Source organism: Canis lupus, chromosome 16 (assembly GCF_048164855.1).
Source record: "Canis lupus baileyi chromosome 16, mCanLup2.hap1, whole genome shotgun sequence".
Classification (NCBI taxonomy): Eukaryota; Metazoa; Chordata; class Mammalia; order Carnivora; family Canidae; genus Canis; species Canis lupus.
In genome coordinates, this window is record NC_132853.1 from 25,607,459 (window position 1) to 25,628,259 (window position 20,801).

The following is a 20,801-nucleotide window of genomic DNA, read 5'->3' on the forward strand; positions in this document are numbered from 1 at the left end:
TATTTAGGAATTCAGGATTCAGATTTAATGTTTCATAGATATATATTTGGTATTTTTATCACTTTCTTAGGAAAGTAGAGGGACAGTTGGGGGGAGCAGGATTCTTCTTTTTCTTTTTTTTAACTTTTTACTATGGGAAATGCCAAACATACACAAAATTAGAAAACGATAGTACAATGACTCTCCATGTACTTACTTCCAGCTTCAACAATGATCAACTCATGACTAATCCTGTTTCATCTATAATCCTGCTCCTTACCCCCTCCTTGACACTGTATTCTTTTTAAAGCTTATCCCATTTTGATAATGGATAAATAAATGTCCAGCCATTCTAATGTCCTCACTTAGTCCAGAATCCAAAATTCCATTCACTTAATACTTACAGAGTGCTTATTCTGTGACAGGTACTAGCCTGGGCTCAGCATATATAGAATGCAACGCAAAGTCTTGGAAATATTCTCATTAAATACTAGTTAGGTATACAAGGATATAATTTCTTACATTTCTTTAAAACTTTCTCATATCTTTCCATCCCATTACCCTGGCTTTACTGGGGTGGAGGGGAGTCCTAAGCCATCTGCTCATCCTCCCTCTCTGCCCCTTTTGTTTTACTGACTCATCTTCCACTCTCAATCTGCCTGACCACATCCAACCATGTTAGTGCCCAAATAATTACCAAAACATTTCCTTTATGCTCTCACTTCAAAATCTTTGTACTTATTCTCTTTGTAACACTTTCCCCTCAGATATCTGCATGACCTATTCCCTCACCTATTTAAAATCTTCTCCACCCTCAACCCCTTTCCAAAGTATGTCCTAACCTTTAGATATTTGTCCTTAGTCACCTTCTTGACTACTGTTGATAGAAGGTTTGAAGGATCCACTTGTTCTGTTCTGTATTAAGAACTTAATATAGGGGTACCTGGCTGATTCAGGTGGTTAGGCGTCTGATTCTTGATTTCAGCTCAGATCATGATCTCAGGGTTGTGAGATTGAGCCCCACATCGGACTCCATGCTCTGTGGGGTGTCTGCTTGAGATTCTTGGTCTCCTTCTCCCTCTGTCCCTTCCCCCTGCTCTCTCTCTCAAATAAATAAATAAATCTTTTAAAAAAGAATTTAATATAAAATTTATTTACTGAAAAGATAACAGATGGTTTAGGAACAACTCAGCCTTTTGCAAACATAGATTTACTTAACAGTTTTAACTTTTAACAGTTTTGTAATACACACCAAAATTATTCCCAAGAGGATTATTAAATATTAATTAGATAATTATTATGATACTCTTTTCTTAGTGATAATTGTTCAGAATCGTTAAGAAAATCAGATGTTCTGTTTTGGTGATCACTGGTGTTTTGTGCCAGATGCCAGCATGCCTTTCAGAAGTAGAACCATGATTTTAAAAAATAGTAGCTAATTATTTTAACTACTGAGAATCTTTTTTTTTTTTTTTTTTTTTTAACTACTGAGAATCTTACACTTTAATACTATTTATTCCCCTCTGAGCAGTAATTGGTGGCTTAGGTACACCACTTCTCCACCAGCAAGTTAAGTTAGGTTATTTTTGTGCGTGCATCCTTTAAAATCTTGCCCTAGGCTCGTCTCCTCTACTTGATTTGAATCTGTTTCACTAATATTCAGCTCTTCAGATTACCTTGTCTGGCAAGAGTGCAGTGAGATTAGTATTCTCAGTCACTGCTCATAAACGTATCTAACTCCTAGTAAGCATTAAGATATTTAACTATGTTCATATCCTTTTATTTCATTTTTAGGAATGTAGCCTACAGGAATATAGCACATGTAGATGCATATATACATATCTCTGGGGAACAGAAATTATGAAATAATTTTTTGTTTCTCATTCTTTTCTATTTCTTCTTTTTCAAATGCTCCTACGCTTTTCTTCCTCCTTTTTTACTTTTTTCCCTCTACTTCCCCCAGTTTTTCACTGTTTTATTTCTCTTAGTATTAAAATTGTAGAGGCAGGGAGTATATGAGAAATCAATGTGTGTTCTTAGTTTTGCTGTGAACCTTATTAAAAGTATTCCAAAAAATAAAGTATTTTTTAATAAATATAAGCAAATAAATACTATGGGACTTTGAAAAGAAAAGGCTAAGGTTTTATTAGGATAATATTTGGTTTACAGTAAGAATTCATTAATAAATGTCGAATAATTTTATTGCTTTGACTAAGCAAAGGTTATTCTTAGTTTGAGAAAATAGACTCTTTGTACTTTAAGCCTATATCTTACCACTTCAGAATTGGGGAAACTATTGAAATATCCAAGAAAATGAAACAATTCTTAGGATAAATGAGGTGTTTCAGGAACTGGAAGTGTTTTTAAGTTAAAAATGCATACTTATACCTTTTAATTTATAGGAAACTATTAAGTAGACTCTTTTTTTTTTAAGTAGACTCTTAAAGATTCTTGACATTTGTCTTAAAAATTCCTTCCCAAATTATAGGAACTGCATCAAATTAATTTCTGTCTTAATTGGAAATGACCAAACTGTCCTGAATGTGTTATGGAATTGTCACTGCTCCTTAAAGTATTTGTGCTGCAAAGATGTAACTGGTTGTTCATTTCTTTTACATTGACATCTAGCATGATGAAATTCCTACAGATACTTTTTAAAGTGCACTTGGAGTTCTTCCTTACTCCTAAGAAATTCAGTCTTTCTTGTTCATTATTTGAATTGCCCTTGTGCATTAAATGTCATATTTTATCTGAAAAACTACCATGGTATCCAAGATGGTTGCAGCCTCATTAATTTTAGCACTGCATGGGTTAAAGTTGTTTAAATATGTTTTCCTTTTCCTACAGTGGTTCCCCCTGGAAGTCCAGGGCCCATTACTCGGCATGGGTCCTATGACAGTTTAGCTTCTGACCATAGTGGACAGGAAGATGAAGAATGGCTTTCTCAGGTAAAAGTCTAAAATGTTTGGCCTGTTAAAATGAAATAAAGCAGAAATCCATTGTCTCTTCTTATTCTTGAATTCTAAAATCTTAAAAACTATTTTCCTTGGAGGAAAATGGGCAGACTTGGGAACTCTTTGTAGGACCACCAAGAATGAATCCATTGTCTTTCTTATAAATATTGCTGCAAGGATACATATACATATATTTTATATGTATTATATACATGTGTGTGTATGTGTACATTAGCTTTCATACAGAGAGCATGAAATACGCATAGCTTTCAAACAGTCCATTTATATATCCCTTAGAACCTTGGGTTTTAGATGGACTGTTTAGATTAAAATAAAAATTGGTCTTGTTAAAAAAAAAAAAAAAGAATTGGTCTTGTTGAAACCATGAAACCATTCAGTAATGTGTGGGATATGTTTTGTGGAACCAACATTTTCTGAAGCTTGGGCCCATACTCTGATTGGAAAAGGCCAGCATTCTCATCAGCCCATGTCCTGATTGTGCCCAGCTGGGTTCCTTTCCTCAGTTCGTGGACCACCACCTCCAGTGGTCTCCAAATCAGTCCTGTGACCACTCCAGCTGACCCTTTCTCGCCTTGCCAGGTGAAACTATCTTCATTTCAAGGGCTTTGAAATAAAAGATACTTGGGCAGATTTCAAAATGATGAGATTACAAATGACTTCATTACAAATGCTGTTATGTCTGCCTCAAGTCTGACATCATTTGGTAAAGTTAATGACCTGTCTCAGATTACCAATCCAAGCAGCTTTTCATCAGACAGGTGCCTCAGTGGAGGCCCATGAAGTTTCACTGCTTTCTCAGGGAGGGTAGCCTATAAAACTACAGGGAATCTGGAAGCCGGAGAATCAGATTATTTCTAAGTGACATACATTTCATTACACCTGAAGCACTCACGGGAAGCTCCATGAAGGAGGGTCGATGCTTCAGTTCTTGGCATATGGAGGTGCCTCCTTTCTTGAGGATACCACGGTAAAGTAAAAAACAAAAAATGCTGGCAAAGAAACCACTGTCCTTCACTTCAACTTTTCAATTAGGAAAAGGGGTAATGTGTGCTGTCAGTGTGAAAGTATATACAATATGTTTGTACTGCACACAACAGGAGAGTGAGTAGGAACATCTGGCCATTCCCTCAGTGAAATTGCATAGGCATCTGTTTACCTCTCGGCTCTGTGACACGGATGGTTTTGAGCTTAAAATACACAGAATGCTTTATCTGTGGCCTAATTTACATTGCAGAATACAACTACTTGAATCAGAAATCACTGTCCTAAATCAGAGTATTTTTCGCCCTGTGATTAGTGGGAATGTGAATATTGTTCCAAGACCATGATGATGCTTTTGCCCTTTAGGACTTAACAAACACAGAGCCACACTCTGTGAACCTTTTCAGTTATGTTTTGTTAAGAATTAATCACCGCAATCAGAGAAATGTGATTAAATATAAAAGAACTCAGGGCAAAATGAAGGCACATGGGAAGTCAGTTCTATAAAGTGTGTAACAGACGTGGATGCCGCAATTAAGGACATTGAGAGGTAGTCTTTCACCAAACATTTGCATATTTAGTTTCTTCATCAAGTTGCTCATGTATAAAATCATATGATATGTTTATTTTCATGTTTTACTCTGTTTCTTCTACTCTCTGCTCTGTCTTTAAAGTCTTCAATATTGGCACCATTCTTTATCCCCTCTATAGACCATGAAATTCATAAACATTGTAGTATTACTGTTTTGCAGCACTTAAAATACCTGTGTCAATGTTCATGGTAGTGGAGGAAACATTCTAATTAAATAATGATATTTTGAAGACAAATCTAGTCTGAGAGAAAATATATAATACTCTTCATTTAAAACCTGATTTGGGGGGATTTTGAGGGTAGCTGAGTAAATGCTACAGTATAATTGTGGAAAGAAGCTGGCTTTGGGTGTTTAAAATTATTTCAGACCTTTTCTTTTCCTTGGATAGTTCAAGAACAACTTGAAGTTTGTCATGAGCTTGATCCTCAGTGAAGGAATTACTTTTAATCTGTGTATTAATAGGTGTAGTATTCACTACATGCCCACAAAGTCGTAAGTACTGTCTAGAATGAATGACAAAGGTAGTCCCTAGGGAGTTGATGCTAGTTATATGAGGCAGGCAACTGGTGCTTTTACTCTCATATGACTTCTGTGTTGTATAAGTGTGTGTGGTGTGTGTGTGTGCGTGTTGTGTGCATGTATGCTCACACGTGTAAATACACACACAAAACGAATTTTTTGTTTATTTTGGTAAAAATCAATAGAAGGATGTAGTGAATGCATATATAGGCTGTGATTACCATTGCCTTTTGATTGTGGATGCCCTGTACCTCTCTCACTTGGTTAAGATGAGCTTGGAGGGTGTTTGGAGACAAGATGGGGGGATAGTGAAAGCATCTTAAAAGGAGGTCATAATACATTTAAATCGTGATTCATAATCTGTTCCAGGTAGAAATTGTAACACACACTGGACCCCACAGGCGTCTGTGGATGGGTCCACAGTTCCAGTTCAAAACCATCCATCCCTCAGGCCAGACCACAGTCATATCATCCAGCTCATCTGTGTTGCAGTCTCACGGTCCAAGTGATACTCCACAGCCCCTTTTGGATTTTGATACAGATGATCTTGATCTCAACAGTCTCAGGTAAGAAATAAGAACTAGAGAGTAATTTGACTGGATTAATATATTCATTTGTAATGAGCATCTTAGGTAATATTTACATTTTCCTTCCTGGCACAGTTTTATGGTACAAAATACATGCACTGTAGCTTGTTTCACTATTATTGCTGGGGATCTTATGTGGGATCTCTCTACATTCAATAAATATGTGTGTTTTGGATTGTATTTCCCTAAATGTAATATTCAATGCATTTAAAAAATATATCATTTTTACACTGTCTTCCTCCTATTTCTAACTGCTTAAAGTCTGAGAGTACTCTCCTTACCTGATCTTACTAACACTTTGCTTTCAACTAACCTTCATTGAAATCCTGCTTATCCCTTCTTTTAGGCTTTAAAAAGTTTTCAGATGAGAAAAAAATTGATATAAATTCACTTATAGTTTATTATATATATATTTATATACATATTCATCAACTATATTCTCTGACTCTCACTTGTAAGAATCATGTACAAGATTGACAAAGTATGCTTTTTGTTATTAAAGTTTTTTTTTCTAATGCAACTAAAAACCTTTAACTTTTGTAGTCTCAAGTTTGCTTACCAGTTTAATTTGTTACATCCAGACTTAACACATTCTGGTATAACAATGAAGGGCTCAGTCTAATACAATGTAATCTCCCTTTCCTTGTCTTCTCTTATAAAAAGTTCTGTAATGTATCTTACTTGAATCTAACATAGACCTTTTTCTTACATCTCTTTAAAAATTATGGAAAAATGAGTCCCCAATTGTAGGTTGGAAATATGTTTTTATATACCTCTTTGTCAATATCTGTTTGTCTAACAGTGCAAAAGCTGTTGCAGAGGTAGCTTAGGCCTAGATGTTTCTTTCTTTCTTTTTTTTTTTTTAAGATGTTATTTATTTATTTATTTATTTATTTATTTATTTATGAGAGACACAGAGAGAGGCAGAGACACAGGCAGAGGGAGAAGCAGGCTTCATGCAGGGAGCCCAACATGGGACTCGATCCCGGATCTCCAGGATCAGTCCCTGGGCTCAAGGCAGCACTAAACCACTGAGCCACCAGGGCTGCCCTAGATGTTTCTTTCTTAAGAGTAATTCATGGGGCACCTAGCTGGCCTAGTAGGTACAGCATGTAACTCTTGATCTTGGGGTCATGAGTTCAAGCTCCATGTTCACGTAGAGCTTGCTTTAAAAAATAAACGAATAATTCATATTAATGGAACATGTCTCCTGTAATACTTTTCTAGTGTCTTAATTTTTTGTTTGCTTTCTACTTTATTTCTTTCATCCATACATTTTTCTTTTTTAAAAAAACAAAACAAAACAAAAAACCCTAGAATATCTTTTTTGGCTTTTCAGAAGTGGGACTTTTCCCCCCTGATATCAGGCAGTAGTGACAATACTGAGTACTAGACCAGTTTTCACTGGTACCAGCAGTAAAATGTAACCTGGTGTAGTTAGTCCATTTTCAGGAAGTGGTTGGTCCTCAACTTACTGATTCAATGTGTACTCATTCATGTTTATAAGTCATTTGGGTACTTAAATGTCAATAATAAGACATTTAAAATAGACAACACATAAAACTATGTTTATTCTCTTTATTGAACTATGCACAAGATCCGTTTTTTTTTCTTTTTTTTCTGATGACTGTCGCCTGATACCGTAATACACCCTTGTCCCTTTTCTTTGGAGTATCTTTCTAGCTCTCCTATGTATACAGCTCTGTTCATTTGCTTTGTGACTTCCAACTTGCTTAATTACTCTTTACTTCAGACATAGCCCTTCATCTAAGAGCTCTCTAACTTGCTTCTTCAGATAAACTGTTGTCCTAAATTCTGTCTAGAATTTTCCTCATGGGCTTTCCTTTTTCTTATACTTTAGCATTTGTCATTTAAATGGTTTTAGACTGTATATATTTGATTAGAATACTGTCCTTTTTTTTGTTTTTGTTTTTGTTTTTTAAGTAGGCTTCACACCCACCGTGGAGCCCAATGTGGGGCCTCAACTCACCACCTCAAATTTAAGACCTGAGCCAAGAGCAAGATTCAGATGCTTAACTGACTGAGCCACCCAAGCACCCCAAATATTGTCCTGTTTATTGGATACATCTAAACTTTAGATACCTTTATACTGAGTCACAGGTTTATAAATTTCTTTTGAATTGCTCTTGTAATTTATATTTAAAAATCTGAGCATATGGGCTCTTGGTTAAAACCTTAACTTCCATGAGAACACAGTTCTGATGGGAAATTTAGGTTTGACTTACATTATTTCAAATATAAAAGGCCTGTTTAGTACAATTTCCTCCCCAGCATCCAATTAGAAATCCAACTATTTATATTCTCCTCATCCCTGTTTACTATTGCTCTGAGTGCCCCACCTCTGTTTCTTCTACATTTCTTTAGGGCTATATACAATGGCACTATGGCTCTTAGCCTTACTTTCTCCTTTAAGTTGTAAAAACTTTATTTAGGTGTTTTTGATTCAGCTGACCCTTTACATTTAGGTTAGTATATAGGGGGGCAGACTATCACAGTACCATATAATTCTTAGTGATACCTTATGGAGTACAGGACAAGGTACCAAGTGTAAAGAGTCAGCTAAAAAAAAAAGAAAAAACACCTAAATAAACTCATGGCAGCTCCTTACTTGGAGTAGGGATTTAAACTGTAAAAAAGGCCAATGAAATATTTATTAATAGATCTGAGAAATAGATCATGTAAAAGAAGCTGAGATACAAAGTCTGGTTTTCTACTGAAGGTTAGCTCCTTTGGCTTTATTACTTTAATTTTTCATCTAGTTAATTAACATATTCATCAGCTCACATATTTAATATATATATCTGTATATATGTTGTGATTATTTTAGTGAGGACATGTACGTTTTACTCTTTCAGCGGATATACAGTGTTATCAACTATAGTCATCATGTTACACACTTGATATTCAGACTTTATTCACAGTATTTTATTTTAAGTGATACACAATTCTCATAACATAAAATTCACTGTGTAATTTAGTGATTTTTAGTATATTCACTATGTTGGGCAGTATCCCCACTATCTAATTCCAGAACATTTCCATCATCCCTACCAGTTTGTTTTTATTTTTGTCATTTTTATTATGGAAAAACTTCAAACATATATAAACATATTTAAAGTTAAGGAAAATAATAGAATAAGCCCACGTGTATCTGTTGCCAACTTCAATACATCAATTCACGGCCAGCCTGTTTCACCTACCAACAACTCTAGATTATTCAGAAACCCCAATATAAATCAAATTAATAATAGGAAATTTATTAGCCCACTTAAGTTGTTTAGACCAGGAGGGGACTTTACTGTGGATGAACTGACCATATTTAACTGTCTAGCTTCTTATTTCTCTTAAGAACCAGAAAACATCTTTCCTAGACATTTCAAATACACTGTACCTCTTTTCTTACTGGCCCAAATTTGCTTAGGCCTGCCCATCCTGGAACTGATTAATCTCTGCCATGAATCGATGGGATTACCATGACTGGTTTAGCAAAATCAGCTGGAGTAGAACAAATGTTGGGTGGTACACATTGTCCACAAGAACAGTGACAAGTATTTATTATCAGTACTTCCAGCTTCCAGTGCTGGATCACATGGGTTGTCCTTCACCTGCCTCTTCTTTTCTTTTCTTCATACAACAAATACACAAACATTTAAACTGTGCTTTTGGTAACTACTCTTTTCTGCAGTCTGTACTAGACATTTCAGGCTTCTATAATCTGTCCCATGGCATTTATCTTCCACCAATGTCCACTGTGAATTCTGTGCTTCAGCCAAACATGTTCCTCAAGATGCCCTGCATTTGTCATGCTTAGTTACCAATCCAATGGGGCTGCTTGTTCTAGTTGTATGCTTAAAGAGCACTTCTTGCTCCTCTGCATGTACATATCCTTTACTGTATACATATCCGATTCCTGGTACACCTCCACAAGATCTTCTCAGTCTGCTGTGGAGCCTGATTTCATTACCTGTTTTCTCATTCTAAACTTTTATTGCCTATTTCACTCATTTTCGTAATTTTCTTTTGCATCAGTCATGAATGTCTGTGCTATACCATATACCCACACACAGACCTTATTAGTTCATGTTTTGTTTCTGCCTGTTCCTGGAATAATACTGACACACATTTAATATTCAGCAAAGACTCATTGAATGAATGAATTACCAAAAATGTTTGCTGTAACAAGTTTTTATTCCTCTAGGTTGCCTGGGCTCTCAGATCCTGTAGTCATACAGATTTTTTAATGTTAATAATATTAGCCTAATACAGCTGGAAATAGACTCTTTGCATTTATAGGTTTATCATTCCTAAGCAACTTAAAATTATATGTAGTAAATTGCAGTTTTGCTGAGACTCTAATTGATTCTTATATGCTAATTGGTAATTTTATGGAAGTCAGTTAGTTAAAAGTGATCCTAGCTAAACCTGTGGCCGCCACATTCCAACACAGCTTTGTTTTTCTATGCTTCTGGTCATATATAAAGTAACTTTCATTCAGGATTGTAAGGGAGTGCTCAAAATTTTGTATCTAGTATATGCTGCCTTTTATAGCAGGTGTTACTAGCTATGGTGCTATTTCATAAATTTGAAGAGTGTCAAAACTCTTCATATCTGTCCCTTGGAAATGTCAAAGGTTTTGGTATAGTTTTTTTGTTTCCTTTCCCATTCTACTAAATTTATCCCTTTCAATTAATGTCAATTTTCAACCCCTTACTTAGAATCTATTGAATAACTTACAAAAAGGAGAAGGGGTCCAGAGTGTAGGGAATGTTTATAGTGCATTAGCTTTGCGCAAGAATTAGGGACTGCAGTTTCCCTGTTTGTCCCATTTTAGAATGAATGGTTCTTTAATGGATTGGCCTATTCCAGCATCCCTGATTTAAGGTCTGTTGTAGCATGCGACAGTTTTGATGCTGGTAACATATGTGAATTAAATTAAATTGCATTGCAGGATCCAGCCGGTCCGCTCTGACCCAGTCAGCATGCCAGGGTCATCCCGTCCAGTCTCTGATCGAAGGGGAATTTCCACCGTGATTGATGCTGCCTCAGGTAGAAAACTGCCTCCAAAATGTGTGCTGGATAGTTCTGTGCGTTTTAAATTTCTTTTCCTGCACAATGGAGAGAATGATATTTTTGCCTTCCTCTTCCTTTTTTTGTGTGTGTTTGTTTATTTTGGGATATGCGTGCATGATGTGCACATATATGTGTGTGTGTGTTTAAGGTTTATCATTTGTTGCTAAACAATGCCATGCATTTAAGTATTGTTAAGGTTGGTGAATGATGCGGTGGGGTTGGCACTTGATTAAATGTAATGAACACAGTATTGAGGGCTACAGGGTTGATGACTGTTTTGCCTTTGATCTCTCAAATATGGAGAAGCAACCTTGACAGAGAACGTAAATACAATATATGGATTCAATTTACTCAACCTGTTGAGTATCAAAGTGCCTGATCTGTGGAAGTAGAGAGTCCAAATGCTGTTGCTTAAATGGTTTTTATTATTGAAAGCATAAAGTTTAGAAATTCATTAACTTAACTTTCGTCTATCTATCACAGTTATTAACCTTCTATCCTTGGAAGCAAGGCATGAATATGTAATATTAATACCCGGGAGTAGATCTTTACCTCTGTAGGTGATAGTTGCTACACTAGTATTGTCAAACCGTTTTCTGCCACATCTGCCAAGTACCTGTTTATAATAATACATTTTTCATCCCTAAATGCATTGATAAAGAAAATAAGGACAGTGATCTTTCTGTTATGGTGCAGCTGCAGAGCATCTGAAGAGAGCATACATCAGGGTTTCATCAAGAAAAAGTCTCTTATGAGTAGAATTATTAAATACTCGGCATTAGTCAAACAGTTGAGTCAGAGAGGATTTTAATCTATAGCAATTTCAAAATCCCCAGAGACTGCTGATTTGATTGAGGCTTAAACTGTGAAAGAAAATGGAAACAAACAGAAAACTGATTTGTGAAGGTCACTTTTAAAAGACCAAAGCTTCTGTTTCTGATTCTGTGTCTGGATGTATTTTGAAGTTTTGAAAGCTAACTGGTTTTGTACGTTATCTTAGCTTTCTGATTTTTTTTTTTTTTTTTTTTTTTTTTGTCAGTAGATTGTACCTTGTGTCTGATTTAGCTGTCCATGTCCAGGGCTCTGCCTTCATTTTTAATGTAGACTCTTACTTTAAAGAGCTCATACTTGTCTCTCTGCTTTCACTTGGCAACCATGTTTGTCCCCTGGAAACAAGCACAGAAATGTGTGAAGTCTCTCTCCTTGCTTCCCTGCATTGAATGAAATACTCAGATGGGTGACTTAATAAATCTTTTGGATAGTTTCAATCTGAGAATGCTAACAGATCCTGCTCATCTGGAATTATCATTTAATGATTGTGAATCCTGGAAGCAATGTCTTGTAACCTAAAGTATTTTATTTAAGATTACAGTAGTAGCCTTTGTTGGGGAGAGGTGGTTAACATTCTTAAACTGCCATATTATTAATGTTTTAGAGTCAGGTGACTACCAGTCAAGTGAAACACATGCCACTAAAGCAGTTACTGATGTTGTTAAGAGTTGCCATATTTAGCACTCCACTCTGATGTAATACTCCATATTTCTCATGTAGCACTATCTCAATTTTAGCTCTCCGTAAAGTAATATCTCATGCCACAGAGAGGAATGCCAATGAACTACTGGCAACCATCATTTGATTTAAATCTGCTGCAAGAAGAGTTTTTAAATGATGTTTGAAAAAGGAACTAGATCTTTGCCCTTGATTTACTTATATTTGCATCAGAGACACATTGTAGGAGATTCTAGGATACTGTTCTACAGCTATGAGCCTCTGCCTGAAAGTACTAATCTTTTGAGTAGAGAAAGGACTTCTTGGTGACTAAGCTCTGTTGTTATTTTTCTAAGCCTATTTTCATTCCAGAAAGCCATAGTTCCTTTCTGAGACAGAGCAATGAAATGTGTGTGCTGCTTTCTCGAACTTTGAGCTAAAGAAACCCCATAGATGAGGAATTGGACTGTTATGAATAATCCTCTACTTCTCAGATGGTTTGGATCCCTTTTGTTCAACGCATTTTTTAAGTGAGTGAATAATGTTTTGTTGGGGAAACTTAATCTACTTTATCTAATAGTCTGTTACTACTGTAACAGACTTGCTTTTCTATTAATATTTAGGAAGATTAGGGACTAAATAGTTTGGGTTCCTGATTAAAAAAAGTTGATGAGAAAATTCTGCTATAGATTCTTCTATTAAAAGAGTCTAATAAATTTGTACAACTGCTCCTGAACCAGGAAGTGCTTCTCTGATTATGACCCATGCATTGGAATCGCTACATATTACAAAGATGCTTTTCTGAAGTTTTGATTGCTTTTGCTGAGAGATATGACTGTTGTGGCACCTCCTCTTCTTGGGCTTCATTGCTTTGTCTTACCTTCATGCAATTTATACAACTAAATGTATTGTCTTTTTAATTGTTCCTATGGCACATTTTATAACCGCCTTTCTAGCTAGTGACAGCTCTTGCTCTGTGTAAACTAGTGGTGGTAAATTATTTTTCATATAATTACTTTTCAGAGGCATAGAATTTAGAATTTTTAGTGATATGATTAAATCTTTTGACAGTTGTAACAGTATTCAAAATGAAAATATTTTATTTATGCCTTCGGTCAGCATGTTAGATATCTATATATTTATCTGGCAGTATTATTCTATTAAAACTAAAGAGATCAGCAGAGCCTTGTACTTTGCTTTGCTAAGAAATTTTATTTGTATAATTTCTTGATCATCTAGTATATCTTGTTCTTCACTCCTTCACATAGAAGAACATTTTCCAAAATATGTATTTTCTTACTAACTTCAGTGATTTAGGCATGGTATAAATTATCTGCCATTAGATACCTATGAACAAGCTTCTTACTGTCTCTGTATAAATATGTGTATTTAAACTGGAAGATCTATAACTGCTTTCTAAGTAGATATCATTCCCATAATATCTGACCTTTGGTAATTCAAAAGGGTACTATCTGTCCTACTTAAAATTTTGAGTTTAGATAATTATGAGATGTGCCCTTCTTGACTAAGGAGATGACCATTCTGGAAAGATACTATATAGGATTTTACCCTTATACATAGGCTACTGAGAGAAATGAGATTGGAAGGAACCATTCCATTTTTCATTAACATCAGTGCCTCTGAATTATAGTTAATATTTCTAGACAAAGTACTTTTTTTCCTCTGTACATTCTTTTTGGTTAGGTATCTAAGCATCTTTTCTCATTGTTTGTTCTTTATAACATGTGTCCTTTTGATAAAGGTATAGGACCTCTGAAGAGAAAGTAGAAAGATAGCCGTTCATGCCCTGCTCATATTTTGTTTCCCACCTTAGTGGCTGATCCTCTTGTTCCCAGACCTGTAGGCTATACCTGTTGGTTACTAATAACAACTCTAAAGTCTCTTTTGAGTCATGCAGACAGAAAGCCTAGAAAGATATAGTTCATCCTAACTTTGTTTCTCTTGGGTTTGTGGTTTTACTATGGAAATTGATATTTACAAAGAAAGAACTCAAAGCAACTGAGATTTAAAGACAGACTTATGCCTGGCTCATGCAAAGAGCAGACATCTTTGTCAAACTCTACTAAAGTAAACATTTTATAGAGAAAACAGTATTGGAAGTAGTGGGGACAACATCTATGTACATTCCTATGGGATATGACAGTAGGAGAAGGACAATTGTGACAGTTAAGTAAAATGAGTTTTTATCCTTTAGAGCAAACTTTGATATATCAGGTATTAGTGTTATATCAAACATTTCTATAAATAGGGACAGAGTTTCAGACCTGGTATTTGTTATTGTTCTTGACTCAAGAGAAATATTATTTTTATTGTACAATTGAAGTAATCTAAATTATAAGAAATTTGATAATTCAGGAGATACTTTAGCACTCAGTTTTTCCCGTTATCAAAATAATTTGTTTACTGAAGAAAATGAGACACTTAAAAACCCAAACGTTTTATTTGACTGATTTTATAATCATTCTTTTTGATTATGCCTGCTTTGACTGAGTTTATAAGGATCATTTATGTCTTCCTTATATATTTGGCATTTGGTTCATTAGATATTTAAAAAAAACAATATTTATTAGAGAGGTACGATTAGGTAGGCAACAAGGAGATTATTTAAGTCAAATCTCTGCTGGAGGAATGTTCATATGGAGGCATACTTTTATTTTATAGAGATTTTTCTGATGTAGGGGAAGAATATTCCTAAGGATTATATTTCACTGTATCTGCAGTTGTCATTCCAATCTGAGGTAGACAGTCACTGTGTCATAAAACTATCAGAGACACAAGAGATGCAGGTGGTGGGAAGCAAAGAGATTTGTAAGAAACATCACTTAGTCATCCAATGGTGAGTCTACTTGGTGCCATGATTTTAAAAACTAGAGCTGAATGACAAGAACCCATGACATTGTAATCATGGTCTTGAAAATTTTCTGAAACGTCCAACAAGTGATGTTTCCTACTTATCCTGTCTTTTCTGCATTTGTAAAAAGAATTTAAGGTTCCCTGTGCAAAAGATTGTTTCACTTTTTGGGCAGGGATGTGTTCGTTATTTCTTAAAATAATTCTCAGATATAAAGGGTATCAAGTTCTTTAGAAATTTTGAGATATTTCTTTGGATACCCGATGTGGTTTTCATTTAGTAGACTTCCAGATACTCTTTGTGATTATAAGGTGACGAAAACCCCAGGCATACTTGTACCTTGAGTATTCAAAGCCTGTGTGGGATCAGTAAGAGGATTATGGATGAAGGCGAAATTAAAAGGAGGCTTAGTCATGACCTGTGAACAGTCCCTCAGAGGGGAAAAAAGGAGGTCAGCAATTTTACTTTGACACTATTTCCACTTGAAACAGTTAGCAAATATTCAAACTCAGATGTTAAGATTGGCTTTTTTATAGTAAAGAGGAAGTTTATGTATTATTTCAACTCTAATGAACACCTACTTGTCTGTATAGAATCAAAAAGAAGTGTTAAAGATGACACATGTAGGGAAAAGACCTGATTTTTGCACATAAGGAAGGTGTTTGGCCACATCACTCTTCTTTTGATTTAAATGTTCTCTCATTCTTCTTTCTAATATTTATAGGATGTTAGAAGATGAAATTCAAGTTAACAATGTGGAAAATTTTAGCTCAGCACAATTAAGAAAAAAAAAACGATTGCCCCACTTAAAGATGAAGAAACTGTAAACAGAAGTAGAAGAAGCTGTTGGGAAAGCTTTCTTCTGATGACACATTGCTTCTTTGAATAAATCTTTGTGTCAACTAAAACCTCGCCTTTGCTTTCTCTCTTGCAAGCACCGAGTCCTTGACATGACTTTAAGTCTTTCCTAAGCATTTTGAGAAGGAATTGATGGAATTCTCCCTACTGTTGATATACTGGGGTACCACATATTTACAAGGGGTTTTTTAGCCCAAAGACCCAACTTTTCTTTTTTGTTCCTTTATTACTACACCTTTAATACAAGGCTGGACTGTTTATGTAGTCTGTTGCCTGAGACCGTGGTGGCAGAGGGACAATATTGGGGGCAGTATTAGAATTTGTTTAAGTCTGAACCGGGAATTCCATTTGTCTTAGTGACATTAGTGTCAAACTGTTAGTGCCACACTATTTTAAATTGTGTCCAAGAGCCTGAGAGGCTTATACTTATAGGTGCCATCTATAAACTTAGAGGGAAACAAAAGAGTCTCTCTCCATTGAATATGTAAGCCCAGTGAGCAATTAAAAAGCAGCTTGGGACCTCACCCAGGCAACTACTCGGAACCAGAGCTCATGATAGTTCCCTGGATATTGTTGAAAACTGTCAGAGAAAAGCTAAAGCAAATAATTGAAGCGAAAATAATTGTTCCCGGGAAAAGTCTTGTTTTGGAAGATTTGGTGTAGTAGAAAGAATAGAGACAAGTAGCTTACAAATCTTTGGTTCTAGTCTCAACTCTGCCTATAATTACCTGTTTGGTAAATTGCTTCGAAACCCAAGGCTTTCTTCCATAAATGAGAGAATTGAGGTAGATTATTTCCAAAGCCCCTTCCAGCTTGAAAAATGGATCAACGTGTACTTTGGATCACCTTTGAAGAATTTTAAAAAATTTGGATATAATTTGCATATAGCAGAAATGTACATATCTTAATCATACAACTTGATGAATTTTATGTATATCACTACTCAGAACAAATTAGAATATTTCCATCATCTTAGAAAGTTCCCTCATGCCCCTTCCAGTCAATATACTACCTTTGACTTAGAGATTACCACTATGGTTTTTATCATCATAAATCACTTTTGTCTATATTGAACTTCATGTAAATGAAATTATCCTACAGTTACTCTTTTGTGTCTGGCTTCTTTTACTTAATATTTTTGAAATTCATCCATATGATGCATGTGTCACTTGTCCATTTTTTTTATGTTGCAATATAGTATAAATATAATGCAGTTTATGTATCCATTGTCCTCTTGTTTTCAGCTATTAGCTTTTTATGAATAAAGCTGCTATAAACTTTCCTGTACAAGTCCTTTTTATGACATCTGCACTTTTAATTTTTTATTATTATTTTACATATGAATTCATATGTTTTGAGCATATACCTAGGCCTGGAATTGCTGGCTTACAAAGCAGACATATATTTAGCTTTATTAGGAACCTCCAAGAAAGTATTCCAAAATGATACCATCTTTTGTTCTTAGCAATGGATGAGCCATTCTTGTAAATGGAAATTATGGTTTTAATTTGCTTTTCTCAAATGAAATGATTGGATATACTTATTGGCCAGTTGGGTATCTTCTTTTTAATGTACTTGTGAAGTCTTTCATCAGCTTTTATTTGGCCAGTTGTCGTATTGAATTTAAATTCTTTAACTATATTGGATATAGGTCTTTTGTCAGGTATTTTGCAAGTCTTTCAGTTTATTGCCTTTTCACTTATTGGTATTCTTTGACAGGCAGAAGTTTGGTCTTATCCCTTTTCCTTTTATGTTTTGTGTTTTACACGAAATCTTTTGCCATTTCATCCATCTTGAAGTGATGCCTTACTCTAGTAATTGTGTAGTTTTGGTCTTTGCATTGAGGCATATGATCCTTTTCAAATTATTTTTTATTATCCATGAGGCGAGGATCAAGGTTCAGTTTCTTCTGTGCCATTTCTTCTAGTGCTGTTTCTCAAAAAAGATATGCTTTTCTTCCAGTGAAGTTCCACAGTGCCTTTAAAAAAAAAAAAAATTCCCTTCTCTATTCTGTTCCATTGATGTGTGTGTGTGTGTGTATCTTTACACCACTATCATACTGTCTTAATTACTGTAGCTTTTTAGTAAGTTTTGAGATCTAGCAATTTAATGCCTTCACTTTTGTTTGGCATGTATATCTTGGCTATTCTAGGTTCTTTGCAGTTCGAAACACATGTGTATACAGATACATACCAGTAATTCATGGTGTGGTCCACTGACCTCTAGAAGTCCCCAAGACACTTTCAAGGGGTCTGTGAGTGAAAACTATTTTTATAGTATCATGAAGTCATTATTTGCCTTTCTTTTTTTATTTTGTGTTGACATTAAGTATGGGTAGTGCAGAAGCAATGGTAGATAAAGCTGATGGCATTTTAGCATAATAAACACAATGGCACCAAACTATGCTTGTAGCTAAGGGTACTCACTCATTGTTTAAAAAAAAAAAAACAAAAAAACAAAAAACTACAATTGCTTAAGAATGTTGGGGTGCCTGGGTGATGCAGTTAGTTAAGTGTCCAACTCCTGGTTTCAGCTCAAGTCATGATCTCAAGGTGATGAGATCAACCCCCCTAGGGCTCTGCACTCAGCAGAGTCTGCTTGAGACTTTCTCTCCCTCTCCTTCTGCCCCTCCCTATGCTCTCTCTCTAAAGTAAATAAATGAGTCTTTAGGGAAAAAAAACAATGTCTATGATTTAGGGCGGCTGGCTTGCTCAGTCCATATAGCTGCAAGTGTTGATCTCAAAGTCTCGAGTTCAAACCCTATGTTGAGTGTGGAACTTACTGTAAAAAAAGAGTCAACATTCAAATCATTGATGTATGACAATTTTATTAAATTTTGCTGTTTGTGTACTTCTTTTTAGTATTTTATATGTCACAATGGAATTAATGCATGATAGTTGTCTTGACAAAATGCACTTGTGTGATTACTATGAACTAGCAACTGCCATGGAATATTATTTTACTGAAAAGAACTTGGGTACTTAGCAGAAATTTTCTCAAAAATAAACAAAATAAGCCTATCACTTCAAAGAAAACAACTGACAATATTTGTTACCAATGATAAAACTCATTTTCAATCAAAAATTGGAAATTTAGAAACCAGACACTCCAGTAAATGTTAAATAGAAGTGAAGATACTGAACATTCTTGTCTTTTTTCTTAATCTTAGAAACAAGTGTTTAATATTTCTCTATTAAATTAATGTTAGATGTACTTTTTAAATGAAATCCTACAATCTAATATTATATCATTCCTTAATTGGAATGAGGAAGACATGGATAAAATCCATATAAGAACCAAACTGACATTCTAAAACTGAAAAGTATGCCTTAAATAATCTGTTGAATGAGCTTAATAGCTGACTGGATGCAGAAGAAGAAAGGATCAGAGACTCAAAAACAAGTCAGAAAGTATTTAACTGAGGACACTTGGGTGGCTCAGTGGTTGAGCGTCTGCCTTTGGCTCAGGTTGAACTCACATCAGGCTCACTGCAGGGAGCCTGCTACTCTGTCTACCTCTCTCTTTCTGTGTCTCTCATGAAGAAATAAATAAAATCTTTAAAAAAAAAAAAAGATTAAACTGAAGTGGAGGGACGCCTGGGTGGCTCAGTGGTTGAGCGTCTGCCTTCGGCCCAGGACATGATCCTGGAGTCTCAGGATCGAGTCCCACACTGGGCTCTCTGCATGGAGCCTGCTTCTCTCTCTGCCTGTGTATCTGCTTCTCTCTTTCTCTCTCTCTGTCTCTCATGAATAAATAAAATCTTAAAAAAAAAAATTAAAGTGGAGGAAGAAGAAAATAATGAAATAGAACTCAGTGTGAGAAGTGTGTGGGGTAATATTAAATTGTCTAATGTGTGTGTGATTGTTATACATGGATGATAAGAAGGAGGGAAAAGGCAAATAAATGAAGGGCTGAGAATTTTCCAAAATTAGTTGAAGACATCAACTCTTAAAGTTTCAAGATGCTCAGTGTATCACAAACGAATAAAAACAAAGAAAATCATACCTAGGCATATCCGAGTCAAACTGTTGAAATCCCCAAATCATGAAGCAATTTTAATAGCCCTACTGTATTTCTTTATCTCTTAGGTTTATTTTGGGGTAAGGATTTAGAGTTTTGACAAAATTAAGGTGATTCTTAAATTTCTTTGGCATTAGGTTATCCCCATCTCCTGGTGATCTCTGAGGAATCTTCAAGATATTCACCATTAGGTAGAAGTAAAAGATATGAAAAACCAATGTTTATTGATAAACAGCTTTGTGCCCAACACTGTGCTAGGTGTTTTTCCATGGCTTATCTAATTTAATCATATTTAATTAGGATCACAGGTCCATTTCAGAAATATGCAAAGCATGGAACTAAAGACACCTAGCTCCTGATACTTAGAATTACTTAAAGTGCATTATGGTGACACCTCAGATAAGTCCAAACCTCTTTTTACCCTGCCTGATCAAATATTCATTTCAAAACACTGTGTGCTGAAATGAGCCACGTGGGAGTTGAAGAGAATCAACTATTCAGGTGGTGAAAATGTGTGAATGCAGCTGGCAGATGAAGTTCCAGTATGATGAATTCCCAGCTTGTCCTCATTGCTTCGGGCAACAACTGACAGGCCTGACTGGTCATTGGCTTTCCATTTCTGGCATTGATAGGACTGAAAATTCTTAGTGTCACAGATACTTAAAAGCTGTCCCTGTTATCGTGGATACAAACAGTGCTGGAGGGTCCTTATTGCATAGAGATGTAATCAATATGGTCTAGAGTTCTTGACCTGAACCTATAATTATGTGGATGTCATAAAGGTAGCTTGTTGTTACAGAAAGTGCTTATATTCAGAACTTGGGGGGCAAGTTGTGAA

The 20,801-nt window shown here is 35.4% G+C and overlaps 1 protein-coding gene across 13 annotated transcripts in view; it reads left to right on the plus strand.

The window, feature by feature from the left end:
- The window catches only part of BCAS3 (BCAS3 microtubule associated cell migration factor), a 592,168-nt gene that overhangs the window by 316,951 nt on the left and 254,416 nt on the right, over positions 1-20,801 (plus strand). For 10 of the 13 annotated variants that reach the window (XR_012008696.1, XM_072779640.1, XM_072779639.1 and 7 more), the window contains 3 exons: positions 2,827-2,927; positions 5,417-5,613; positions 10,604-10,701. Coding sequence is in view for 10 of the 13 variants with exons in the window: in XM_072779640.1 (XP_072635741.1) it covers positions 2,827-2,927; positions 5,417-5,613; positions 10,604-10,701 (396 nt within the window). In the remaining 3 variants the exon portion in view is untranslated. Of the gene's footprint in view, positions 1-2,826; positions 2,928-5,416; positions 5,614-10,603; positions 10,702-12,569; positions 12,744-15,809; positions 19,516-20,801 lie in introns of those variants that run through there. The other 3 variants (XR_012008697.1, XR_012008698.1, XM_072779649.1) reach the window with 3 other exon arrangements.